Raw genomic sequence first — 13,382 nt, forward strand, 5'->3', positions numbered from 1 at the left:
TGTGGGCCATTTATGGATAAGAGTCTGGTCATTAGTGAGGAAATGTGTTAGAAAATATAAATCATAAAATTATCCATTTATCTAGTTTAATCACTGGGAATGTGGGTTGGTTTTTTAGCTTTTAGCCTAAGCTAAAAAGTCTCGTTTATGATGAATTTTTTGATTTTTTTGACTTTTGTAAGAGAAAAACTGAAATGATTATGGTTTGGATGTGATATTTTATCTTATTATGTTTTTAATATATTTTGTCATTTTGTGACTATTTTAACCTAAGATTGGGATGCCAAACGAAGGCTTAGATGGATTAGTGGTTAACCGTTTCACAATACTTTACTTGAATATGATTAGTTTATATAGTAATGTTCTAATTTGTATGTTAGCATTTTGTATAATAATATTGTAGTAAATCTCTATACACATAATTCACATATAAAAATATACTTAAATAGATAATGTATAATGGAGATTCAACTAAAACTCATATCTTAAATGAATTTAAATCACATATTAAATATTATGAATATTTTCCAAGTACAAATTCTAAATACATAGGATTGCTTGTAGTATTAGGTTGAAGTATTCCCTACTCAAAAAAAAAAAAAAAAAAAAAAAATTCCAAAGCAAAAGGTACACAAATCTAGAGTGAGAAATGTGGAGGGTGGGCCTTTTTTGTTTTTGTTTTTGTTTTTGTTTTTGTTTTTGGAGTCTCAAACACCTCTTTTGGTGCATGACAAAAAATGGGGTCATCACCCCTCCACCCAAAGGCCCTTTGGGACCCTTCTCCTCTGGCTATGGCTGTAGGGGGCTTGAAAGGGACTTCCACCTTTGTTACACTTTTGCAGAATCAAGCAATGGGATGATATATATGAGAGAACATGCCTCATTGGGCCTACCCCATTGGTGGGGCTAAACTGTCCCAAACCCTTCTCTTCCAAAAGTAAAGGTAAAAAACAAAGGGCAATAACCACACAGTGGTACTATATAAAAAAATGTAAATTAGTGTTAAAATTTATATATTTTAATATAAAAAATGTTAATACTTTTCATTGATTTGTAAAAAATGTCCCCCTGCTCCACTGACAAGTAATTTCCCGAAAAAATAATATCTATCAACCAAAAAAAGATTACAAAAATCATATGAATAAATAAGATTTTATAGAATTTATTGATGGAATTCACTTTTAACAAATTTTATTCGTCTGCATATTTTACGTATGATTCCGTCATGGATTTTTGTGTCTTTAGATTTATAAAGAAAAGGAAGTGATACAAAGAGTATTTTCATGATCATATTTGTCTATGAATACAAAAAAAATAAAGATAAAATATGAATAAATAAAATTTTATAACATTTATTAATGAGGTTCATTTCTAAAAATTTTATTGTTATTCATATATATATTTTGTATTTGATTCTATAATGATTTATGTGTTTTTAGATTTGTTGAAAAAGAAAGGAAAAAGAAGAAAGATAAGAGGCTCATGATCATGGATGGCTAGGAAGAGACAGGAAGACACCAAGTGAGTCTGTGTATCCATTGACTCCTCCTTGAGCTAGCCCCATCATAAGCCATTAATTATACTATATCTATCCATTGAAGGAGAGAGAAAGAGAGAGAAAGATTGCTTTGAGGAGTGATTATGTGCTTTGGATTCTTTCAAAATGAAAACACTTTATGCCAAATGTCAACCTTGTGAAATCTAAAAGTCAATTGCTTTTCTCACCCATCAAAACACTCTCTTTCTCATTGATTTTTATGAGTGAAGGCAAGGTGGTGGTGGTGGGAAACACTTTCAATTGTCCAAAAAAACATAAAAAAAAGAAAAGAAAAAGAAAAGGGAGAAGGTAGTTGGTTGGTGTGTGTGGTCGACCTTAGCCACAAAATGAATAGGGTTTAGGGTTTACACTTCAAATTCCTAACTTTTTTCTGAGATATTGTGAAAGAGAAGTTATATGGTGGTGTGTTATGGGAATATCATGTGACTATCTGATAATAATTAATAATTGGAGTAAGCTTGTCCAATAATGTTACATTTTTGTATTATATTATATTTATTATTTTATTAGTTAACACAATATATTAGTGTAATGCGTCTCACAACTTGTATATATTTTCGTTATAGTGTTAACAATTAGATTGATATATCAAATAATAAATAAGAGGATAGAAATAAATAATCGTTGTAGTATTACTCAAACTTATCTCTAGTCTGCCAAGTTATTTATATATTTTTTCAAAGAAAAATATGTTGGAATAATATAGTTATAATTATCAGATTAATATGATTTTGTATGAACAATCTACTTGCATGTATTTACAAAATAAACAAATTATATCATTTGGAGTCCATAAACATTCTCACAAGCTCAATTGGACAGTTTACTTCGCTAATGTATTAACCTGCTAATCATTTTTCATGAAAATAAGAATAATAGCATACATGATTGCTTGTTATTGGCAATACACATAAGTCACATTGAAATTCTCCATCCACTTATTTATTTTTATTTTTTATTGTGAAGGCTATAAACTTTGCTAATGTTTTATGCCTTAAACCAACATTACCTTTTCCTAATATAACACTAAAGTAATGTCACTTGAATTGAAACCCTAGTTTTTTTTAGTGCACTTGACACCTAGCTAGACACCCAAAAGCATGATTAATTAAATCGAGTTCATTATGGCATGCACATGAAATGAAAACACTTACCACTAGAGGTGACTCCAACATGGACTTAATTTGACCTAGTAATCTTGTACTAGGTTGACATAAACATTTTCATTTATATCAATGGTCATTCTTTCTTCTTTCTTACATGAAATAAAATAATTTTTATCACTTGATATATATTACATCAATTTAAAAGAAGTCTTTGTCAATAACACATTGATAGCTCTTAGTCAAAGAAAAAAATTCCAAGACAACAACAGGCGCCTAACCATCCCCTCAAATTGTTGTACAGGAATTAATATACCTTGTACGGAAACGCCAATCATAAATAAGTCTGACTGAATGTCTTCAAATACATCATTTTTTTAGGATTCATTAGAGTCAGTTAGAGAGACTCAAAGCCCTTCTTATTGTTGCTCTCATAATCTTTTTAATGATGTATTTATGATTATATATGACTCATCATATTTAAAAAATAATAAAACCTCTTATAATATTTTGAAAATATATAAAAATTCATTGGGCTTTAACTTGTCTTATGGGCCAGCATGGCCTAGAACACAATAAGTGACTTGCTTTGTCCATTATCCCAGGCCCATATACTAATAACCCAATAATATCCGGGTCGGGTTTCCGGGTTTACCCATTAAGCCCAAAAGCAACACACAAAAAAAAAAAACCATTTTCTCTCTCCTCACGCCTCTCATGCATGCATGCCCTTTCACACACATCATTACATTCATAGTATACATACATATGTCTGATGTATCATCATGCATACACATACGCATCCATCATCAGAAGAGAGAGGAGAGAGAAAGTTACGTAGAAAAAAAAAAGGATAAATTACATTTACTCTCTCTAAATTTAATTAAATTACAGATACTTTTGAGATTTTAGAAATTATAGATATCCCTTAAGGTTTATATTTTCATAACAAATTGTCCCTTGGAGTTTATATTTTTATAATATTTTATCCCCTAATTTGTTATGTAAATAGTACTTTTAGGAGATATTTATAATTTCTCAAATTTCAGAATTATTTATAATTTTACTAAAACCCGAGGGTTATATGTAATTTGCCAAAAAAATAGAAGAGAGAGAAAGTGATGCTGCACACTTTTCTTTTTCAGAGTGAGAGAGAAAGAGATAGAAAATAGACATGTGAGAGAGAGAGAGAGTTAGTTGTGTGTATATGAAGAGTAATATATTTTTGATTTTGTGAAAAATCACTGGAAAAAAGAAATTGGGTCTTGGTTTTTTTTTTCTTCTATATTTCTGTGGGTTTGGTTTGTTTTCTCTCTCTACTATTAGATAAAGACCCAGTAGAGAGACCCTGTTGAAGCTTCTTTCTCAACTTGGGTTTTGCTCAAAACTCTCTCTAAAATTTCTTCAGTGAAAGAAAAACCCAAGCTGATGAGTGAGAGAGGAGGCTCTCTTGGAGGAGAGAGAGCCTGCCTGTTCATGCAAAAACCCCCATTTCAGTGTTTTCAATCACTAAAATCTCTCTAAATAAAAACTCTCTTTTTGATTTCTGGGTTTGTCTATTTTTGCTTCTTTTGATCTTTGTTTTTCAAGTTTCTTTCTTCTTTTTTTTTTTGGGTTTTTGTTCAATGGCGCTTTCGATGCACAGAGAGTCGAACAAACAGATGGATTCGAGCAAGTATGTGAGGTATACACCTGAGCAAGTTGAGGCTTTAGAGAGGGTTTACTCGGAATGCCCTAAACCTAGTTCTATGAAGAGGCAACAGATTATTAGGGAGTGTCCTATTCTCTCTAACATTGAGCCTAAGCAGATCAAAGTCTGGTTTCAGAATCGCAGGTATTACTAATACACTGCAAAAAGTGGTAAATCTGTGCATATTTTACACATTTGTATCTAAAATGTGTGTGTGTTTTTTGTTTGTTTGTTCTTTTAATGTCTTCAACAAAATGTGTCATTTTTAGGAGGTACAGAGTTGAAATCTGGGGTTTTTGACATATATTTTCTTTTTTTCTTTTTGTTATTTTGTCATATGGGTTGGAAGAAAATGAATAAGTGAGATGGATCAGATTGATGTGGTCATCTTTCCTCTTTTGATGCATTTTTCTGTGTCAGAGTTTCAAGGATTTGTAAATGGGGTTTACAAAAAATTTGCCTTTTTTTTTTGGTTATCATATTAAAATGTTTTAGGCTTGAACTTGAGTTGGAAAAGAAGAGGTTAGGAGCTTGGTTTGCTTGATTTTTTTTATTGTTTTTGGTGTAAATGTGTTGTCTTTCACTTTTCATGGTCACTCATTCTTTCCATGTTATTTATTTATTTTACTGGCAAGACTGGTTGAAATATGAGTTGGTTTGTATGGTTCTTGAAACTTATCCAGAACATTTTCTTCAAAATGTTTTCCTTTCTGGCCTGAGTTTCACTTTCTTTTAATGGTTGTATTGAAGAGAAAGTGGCTTCTTAGAGACGGTTTTATTGGAGAGGAAAAACATGCTCCTTTCTTTTGTTTGGATATATCTGCAGTTGTTGGAGTTAGATTACTACTTAATTGTTTTGTTTTGTTTGTTTGCTTCTTTGTTTTTATTTTTTCCCCAGTCTTTTTGGAATGAATGATGTGGTCTTGGTAATGGTTTGTGTTGGTTTACTCTATATCTTGTAGTTCTGAAATTAAATGAAATATAATGACACCTAATCAGTTTTATTTTGATCAACATCATTGTGTCATTCTACTGTTTTTTTCTCTGTGTTTCATCATTTGGATTTCTTTGAGTTATTTTTTTAGTGAGTCATGTTCTCTTTAGTTGGGTTTGTATTGGTTTGTTCTGCCTGTGAGTAGATCTGAAATTAAATGAAAGATACTGACAGCTGATCTGTTTGCTTTTCAAAAAAAAAAAAAAAAAATACTATTAGTATATGATTCTACTGTTTCTTTTCTTTTCTTTTCTTTTTTTAAGAGGTTATTGTTTTCTACTTACTTTCCCATGAAGAGAAAAGAAACTTTAATTTTAAAGCTTAGCATTTATTTTTAACTTTATTTGGCAAGGCTGGTTAGGCATTATTTTTGGCTGCACACTGATTGACAACCTGTATTTTGCGTTTGGGGATTGTTTTGTTGACAAATGAAGAGGAAAGCATGGCCTGGAGCTTCACATCTCAAAAGTCTTTAATTTCATGTGAACTAACCCATGAAATTTGTGTTTAGGATGTGAGCAATTTCAAGTTGTTACATCTGCATTATTTGGTAGTATTAATGAGATAGTAAATCTGAGGAAACCCTTCTAATAATTGTTCTTTATACTTTTTGGATGTGCTATCAAAATGATTTTTTCCATTATCTTCTAATAACATTTGAATAAGTCCATCCTCTTTTTTTATTTTTATTTTTATTTTTATTATTTCTTTTTGTGGCACTTGCAATCATTTCTTGCAGACAGCCCTTGAAATGCATGGGAGTGCTAGCTTTTATTTGTTAATGGTGGTGAATCTACATGAAATGAACTTCGAACATTTCTTGTAGACAGCCCTTTAAAAGCATGGAAGTGCTAGCTTTTAATATTGTTAAGGCAAATGTTAACAAGTTTCCCAATGGTATTGTCTAATTGTGGGAGTCGTGTAAAAAGTACTTTAAAAACGTTCAAAAAGTTACAATAAGTTTTAAATTCAATGAAAAGTTTTTTGCAATTGGTGAAAAATAACTTGTGCTCTACAAAATGTCTTTTTCTTGTACCCCAAGGGTGCTTGTTAGCAAGACCCTATAAAATGGTGGTGAATCTAATTCTTATTAGACATTTATTTCCATGGGATGATTTTGCATGTAATTAGAATAATTTATTTTTGAGGGGATTCCCAGTATATCCAAATAGTGTTCTAGTTTTTCAGTTGGAAATTTACTTCTACCTCTGAGATATTAAGCTCTATCTAGATCATGATTTTCTCATCATTTGTCGACAAAACAATCCCCAAACACACACAAAAAAAAGGGGAAAAAAAAAAAAGAAGGTCTAAGCTACCTTAGCAAATGTAGTTATAAAAATAAAATTTAAGCTTCTGCTTACTTTTTGGGAGGTGTCTGAGTTGATTCTTATTGTACTCTTCTGCTTTACCTTTAAATTTTTAGGTGTCGTGAAAAGCAGAGGAAGGAATCTTCTCGTCTCCAGACTGTGAACAGGAAGCTGACAGCCATGAACAAGCTGCTGATGGAGGAGAATGATCGGTTGCAGAAGCAGGTCTCGCAGTTGGTTTATGATAATGGATACATGCGCCAGCAACTGCATACTGTAAGCTCTCTACCTTTACCTATACTTGTGCTGTTGGTCTTGTTTTCCTGGTCTCTCTCTTTTCATTCACTTCTTCCTTTTGTTGATATTTATTTTTTTTCTTTTGACTTGTTCAACGTTAAAAGTCACATTTACAAGTCCTAAAATTTGGCACAAGAGTTTCAGTTTTTGGATTCTTTCACTAATTTGTTTTGGCAAATGCTAAATGTCTTGAAAATAGGTGAAAATGTTAAAAAGTGTGTTGATTTCAGTGAAAACCCTAGGGGAACTTGTTAGCAAGACCCATTCGATAATCCTATATTCTTTTTCCTGCCTTGTGTTTTGTATAAATGGTTTATTTTGCAAGGTATCTGCCACTGCAACCACTGACACTAGCTGCGAGTCTGTGGTCATCACTGATCAGCAGCAACAGCAAAACCCAAATCCTCAGCGTCCGCAAAGGGATGCTAACAACCCAGCTAGGTAATCAATTCTGATCTCTTAAGCCAATTTAAATGGCATAGTAATTTCTCCGTTTTGTAGTTTCCTGGTTTTCCTAGCTCACTTTTTTTTCTTCTTTTTCTTTTCTTCTTTTTCTTTTGGTGTGTATTAGTCTTCTCGCAATAGCTGAGGAGACTCTGGCAGAGTTCCTTTCCAAGGCTACTGGAACTGCTGTCGACTGGGTCCAGATGATTGGGATGAAGGTATAACACTTTATTCTGCCCTTATTTCATTTTCGTTTTTAAATATATAACATTCCTTTTGATTTCTTTGTAGCCTGGTCCGGATTCTATTGGAATCGTTGCTGTTTCCCGCAACTGTAGTGGGGTAGCAGCACGAGTCTGCGGTCTTGTGAGCCTAGAGCCCACAAAGGTATTTATTTTTTAACTCTGTTTCGCTGTCTTTTGTTTTTGTTATTTTTTTTTAATGATAGGCATAGCATGGGGAAAAGAAAAGAAAAAAAAAAGAGAAATTATAAAACCAATTATGTTTCAGGTCGCTGAAATCCTTAAAGATCGTCCATCTTGGTACCGCGATTGCCGCTGTCTTGATGTATTGAGTGTAATCCCTACAGGAAATGGAGGGATAATAGAGCTGATATATATGCAGGTTTCTTCTATTTGTAAATTATATAGTTTGAGCTATTTTAAATTTTGAAATGCTTACCTTCTACTTAATGAATGGTTACCTTCTATCTCAAACCCTTTCTCAACAGACTTACGCACCAACAACATTGGCAGTGGCTCGGGACTTTTGGACACTGAGATATACCACAAGTTTAGAAGATGGGAGTCTTGTGGTAATTCCTTGTATTTTTTTTTTCCTACTGTAATCTCTCTTTTACTGTTTTACTTTTTTTAAATACAGCTGTGAGCCAAAGCATGGCCAACAATTGTTTTAAGTGATTAAGTTCTTTTTTTAAATACAGCTGTGAGCCAAAGCATGGCCAACAATTGTTTGAAGTGATTAAGTTAAAACAGTGCATTTTGTATGTGGAAACCATGTTCTCCACCACAATTTTTTTTTTTTATTTTTAAGTTTCATAATGACTTGTTTTTCCCCACTAGTATCATGCATGCCCTTGGCTATAATCTGTGTTCTCCTCTCCCAACTTTTGTATAGTTAAACTGGATGATATGTTCAAACATGTTTGAATTGATTTCAATTGAGTTGTTAATTAGTGGATCATTAAATTTTCAAAAGTGCCTTTTATGCAACTGTCACAACTTTGATCGTCTCTATTTTAAACCTGCAGATCTGCGAGAGGTCATTGACAACTTCTACTGGTGGGCCAACAGGGCCTCCTGCTTCATGTTTTGTAAGAGCCGAAATGCTACCCAGTGGTTATCTAATACGGCCTTGCGAGGGTGGGGGGTCTATTATCCACATTGTAGATCACATTGACTTGGATGTAAGGACTAAATCCAATCAGTTGTTTTTTAGTTTATTTTGTAGTTGAATTTTGTCTTCTTTGTGTGCTCAGTTTCTTGAATTTACCTGTTTTGTGATTAGGCTTGGAGTGTCCCTGAAGTTCTGAGGCCACTCTATGAATCATCGAAAATTCTTGCACAGAAAATGACAGTTGCTGTAAGATCTTCATGCTTTTGGGATGTTTACTAATTCGGTCACTTCTTGCTTCTAGTCTTAGTGATGTAAATCGTGTATGCAGGCTTTGCGGCACATTCGGCAAATTGCACAAGAAACCAGTGGAGAAATTCAGTATAGTGGGGGCCGCCAACCTGCTGTTTTAAGGACATTTAGTCAGAGGTTGTGCAGGTGAGGCAATCAACGTCTCATATTTTGTCAAACATGGGCAAAGGGGACATGTTAAACACATTATGTCAACTGTTTTTTTTTTTAAAATGGCCAAGTCAAACTGGTCTTGCCCATTAGCAAAAGTTGACTAAACCAATCTGTCCACTAGGTGGGTAAATTGGTGTGGCTTGCAAGAAATTTCAATATATAATACTTATTACCACTTGTTACGGTTTAGCACATTTCCTCCATCTGAAAGTCTTGGGAATCATTTTCAGGGGGTTTAATGATGCTATTAATGGGTTTGCGGATGATGGTTGGACTATTATGGGCAGCGATGGTGTGGAGGATGTAACCATTGCCATAAACTCGTCACCAAGCAAATTTCTTGGATCTCAATATAACACATTGTCAATGCTCCCAAGTTTTGGCGGAGTGCTGTGTGCTAAGGCATCGATGCTTCTTCAGGTACTTCCCAAAGAACTTAATGGCCAGTGGGACCTATTTTTGATTAAATATCTCCGTTGTAGTAGTACTCAATTTGGCTGGCATACTAGTTTGCATTTCATATTTTCTCTTTTCCAATCTCCTGTATATAATGTTTAGAGTTTCTTGGTAGTTAGTAGATTCTTACTAATCATTTGATTGTGCAGAATGTTCCCCCTGCTTTGCTTGTTCGTTTCCTGAGGGAGCACCGTTCCGAGTGGGCTGACTATGGAGTCGATGCGTACTCTGCTGCATGCCTGAAATCTAGTCCCTATGCAGTTCCTTGTGCAAGGCCTGGTGGTTTACCTTGTAGTCAAGTTATTTTACCTCTTGCCCACACTGTGGAACATGAGGAGGTAATGAACTCGTCCATAAATTTCTGGAATAATTTCATTTTTGTTTTATGCTCCTAGGAATTGTAGACTAGTTTTTTTATTGTTCTTTTTGTCCTGACGTAGTTTCTGGAGGTCGTTCGCCTAGAGGGTCATGTGTTTTCCCCTGAGGACATAGCTTTGTCACGGGATATGTACTTATTGCAGGTACGGCTATTTATTTAATCCTTTGGGTTAGTCTGTTGCATTTTTTTTTGCCCTTTCCTGATTGTTAAGTTTTACTTAAATCTATGGTGGCAGCTATGCAGTGGGGTTGATGAGAATGCAGCTGGAGCCTGTGCTCAGCTTGTCTTTGCTCCTATTGATGAATCCTTTGCTGACGATGCTCCTTTGCTGCCTTCTGGTTTCCGTGTTATACCATTGGATCCTAAACCAGTTCAGTAACATCTCTTGACTTGTTGCAATCGAGTAATTTATTTATTAAAATATAGTAAATTATTTTTGAAAATATACATGCCTTACAAACTCGGCATTTTGGATGTTGCACTTTGCTTGAAATGTTACCCTTTATTGAGCTCTTTTGCATTGCTTGCTACTCATGTGGCACGCTGTTATCCATTTGATTAAGTAACACGTTATTACATGACTGGAGCACAAGATTTGTCACTTACCTCACAAAACTCTCACCAATGGAGCAGGATTGTGTTTTGTATTGGTTATTTTTAGCTTCTAATTGAATTTAGTCTTTTGCTTTGCAGGATGGGCCTACTGCAACTCGAACATTGGATTTGGCTTCTACGCTTGAAGTGGGTAATGGCGGTGTGCGTCCTTCTGGTGAAGCTGATTTGAGCAGTTATAACCATAGGTCTGTTCTAACTATTGCATTCCAATTCACTTTTGAGAACCACTTTCGGGACAATGTGGCTGCAATGGCTCGCCAGTATGTTCGTAGTGTTGTGGGCTCTGTTCAGAGGGTTGCCATGGCTATTGCTCCCTCCCGGCTGAGTTCTCATTTGGGGCCCAAATCACTTCCTGGTTCTCCCGAGGCTCTTACTTTGGCCCGGTGGATTTGCAGGAGTTACAGGTACGACTTTGAATGATCTCTTATTAATTATATTTATGTTTTGAATTATCATCTACCTCTCGTTTAAATTTAAAAACTAAAAATAAAAAACCAACAATTGTTGGCTTTGACAACTATTGTTGACCAGCAATGCTTGATTAAATAAGAAACCAATCATAGCATGTGAAATATCAGTGTATTGTGAATGTCTCCTCGTCATTTATGTGAAAAAGTTGAACAAGTATGTTACTTTAATTTATTTACACCCTTAGGAGTAAACATTTAGTATATAATGATGATATCATGTCTTCGCCGACGTCCAATAATAATCCGTTACATGGGATGGTGAACTCCACTATTCAAATGTAGTAACCAATTACAACACTATCCAATAATTACCATTTTGCTTAGTGGGGTTCAGAGACATGCGGTAATTTATTATTGGTACCACATTAGTGTTGTGTTGAATTTTTTGCAAGTCTATTAGGGCTTTTCATTCTTACTTCTGGAGGCTTTTTTCTTTAAACATTCCTCACCCTTGGAGGCTTTCTTCTTTTCGATATAGGAGAGAGACTTCTTCCTCACCCTCTCATGTGGCAGTTTAAATCTTTTTATGCCATTTTGTTTTTCCGTTCTCACTTGACATTTGTTTTTCAACCTTCCTCACTAGTGGTGGCTTTTCTCTCTATCTTTATGCTTACACAATCCATTCAAGACACCTATTTATATTTGCAATAACCTATTTATATTTGCAATAGGAGAATTCTAAACTCGCTTCATAATTCAACCTAGGAACTCTAAATGACTTTGATTAACCTGGAAGTGATGATACATCTTCCACATAGTACTTGACGGGAAATGATAATGTGATGCACCAAAATGTTGGTGCGCTACACACTTCTCTCTCACATGGGTATAAGAAGACAAAAATATGCTTGTGAGGGAGAAGTGTGTAACACTAACATTTTGGGGTGCAGCATTAACTGAGAATCCATTATAGACTCTAGGTTATTTTGGAAATTTCAAATTACTTCTCCAGTAGTTCTCAATAAAATGTTCAATGATGCTACGAGGTTGAATGTGAATGCCATTAGCCATTCTCTCACATGGATATATGAAGATAAATAACCTTGTGAGAAAGAAGTGTCGCCCCTATATTTTGGTGTGCGTTATTAACAGCATATATTCTAGAACCTTGGAATCTCTTCCCACTTATTGCTTACTGGTGCAAGATTTTATGTTTCAGAGTTCACACTGGGAGTGAGCTCCTTCGAGTTGATGCTCAAACGGGTGATGCAGTCTTGAAGCAACTTTGGCACCATTCAGATGCGATCATGTGCTGCTCTGTGAAACTAAATGTAATTATCTCATTTTTAACTTCCATCCTCGGTGTCTGTCTTTAGACAAGATAGGGCTTTGTCAAATTTGCTTTTGCTTCTACAAAGCAAACTCCTAACAGGATATGTTCAAAACTATAATGGCAGGCATCTGCAGTTTTCACGTTTGCAAACCAGGCAGGGCTCGACATGCTTGAAACTACTCTCGTGGCCCTTCAAGACATAATGCTTGATAAGATTCTTGATGAATCTGGTCGGAAGATTTTACTCTCAGAGTTCTCGAAGATCATGCAGCAGGTAAGACAATCGACACGGGTTTTTGATTAATTGTCAAATTTGGAAAATGTCACTACCTACATTCTGCATTATTGAAATGCATGTATATAGATACTGAAATAGCATTTTAAATATTGACCTTACTATCAGGTTTTTGTACTTCTAATATTGATATAACAGAAATTGTATGATCCTGGGTTCTTTTAACGATATCATCTGTTTCAGGGATTTGCTTACCTGCCAGCGGGGATATGCATATCTAGCATGGGCAGGCCAGTGTCATACGAGCAAGCTATTGCATGGCAAGTTCTCAACGACGACGATTCAAGTCACTGCCTAGCTTTCATGTTCATGAACTGGTCTTTTGTGTAAGAAAACTGATTATTACTCTCAAGACTCCCAACTTTAGCTCTATGACTTAAATTATATATATATATATATGTTTGTTGTCTATTTTGTTGAAAACTTAAATGACATGTGAAATAGATCTTGGGAAGGATCTGGATGAAAACTTGTTGTCTATCTATATTATTATGGGTAATGCATGGTTTGTATAACTGTTATGTTTTCGGATCCAAATCTATGGGTTTGATTTTTTCAGCTTAAGATAAAATCCTACTGTAGTTTACATTATCAATCGACTAGTGGTATTGTATTAGTCCAGTTGGTCAGCACTCTTGCATTAGATGAGTCATTTTGCCGGATAATGGTGGCACGGGGCG

At 34.6% G+C, this 13,382-nt stretch overlaps 1 protein-coding gene across 1 annotated transcript; it reads left to right on the plus strand.

Annotated features, from left to right (window-relative positions):
* Positions 1–3,743: 3,743 nt before the first annotated feature.
* Positions 3,744–13,239, plus strand: PHV (Homeobox-leucine zipper family protein / lipid-binding START domain-containing protein). The gene is made up of 18 exons (XM_028258531.2): positions 3,744–4,495; positions 6,772–6,931; positions 7,278–7,393; positions 7,524–7,614; positions 7,688–7,783; positions 7,907–8,020; positions 8,127–8,210; positions 8,667–8,822; positions 8,924–8,998; positions 9,081–9,187; positions 9,445–9,634; positions 9,820–10,008; positions 10,111–10,191; positions 10,285–10,419; positions 10,743–11,068; positions 12,294–12,405; positions 12,532–12,681; positions 12,886–13,239. The coding sequence occupies exons 1-18, from the start codon at positions 4,287–4,289 to the stop codon at positions 13,030–13,032; spliced, it is 2,538 nt and encodes an 845-aa protein (XP_028114332.1). The 5' UTR covers positions 3,744–4,286; the 3' UTR covers positions 13,033–13,239.
* The last annotated feature ends 143 nt before the right edge of the window (positions 13,240–13,382 follow it).

This window comes from Camellia sinensis, chromosome 9, assembly GCF_055761805.1.
Source record: "Camellia sinensis isolate YWXY chromosome 9, ASM5576180v1, whole genome shotgun sequence".
In the NCBI taxonomy this organism is placed as follows: Eukaryota; Viridiplantae; Streptophyta; class Magnoliopsida; order Ericales; family Theaceae; genus Camellia; species Camellia sinensis.

Coding starts and splice junctions, on each gene's coding strand:
- PHV (XM_028258531.2), top strand. CDS start 4,287: ATGGCGCTTTCGATGCACAGAGAGTCGAACAAACAGATGGATTCGAGC. Junction 7,394..7,523: donor GATGCTAACAACCCAGCTAG/GTAATCAATTCT, acceptor GGTGTGTATTAG/TCTTCTCGCAATAGCTGAGG. Junction 8,211..8,666: donor TAGAAGATGGGAGTCTTGTG/GTAATTCCTTGT, acceptor TTAAACCTGCAG/ATCTGCGAGAGGTCATTGAC.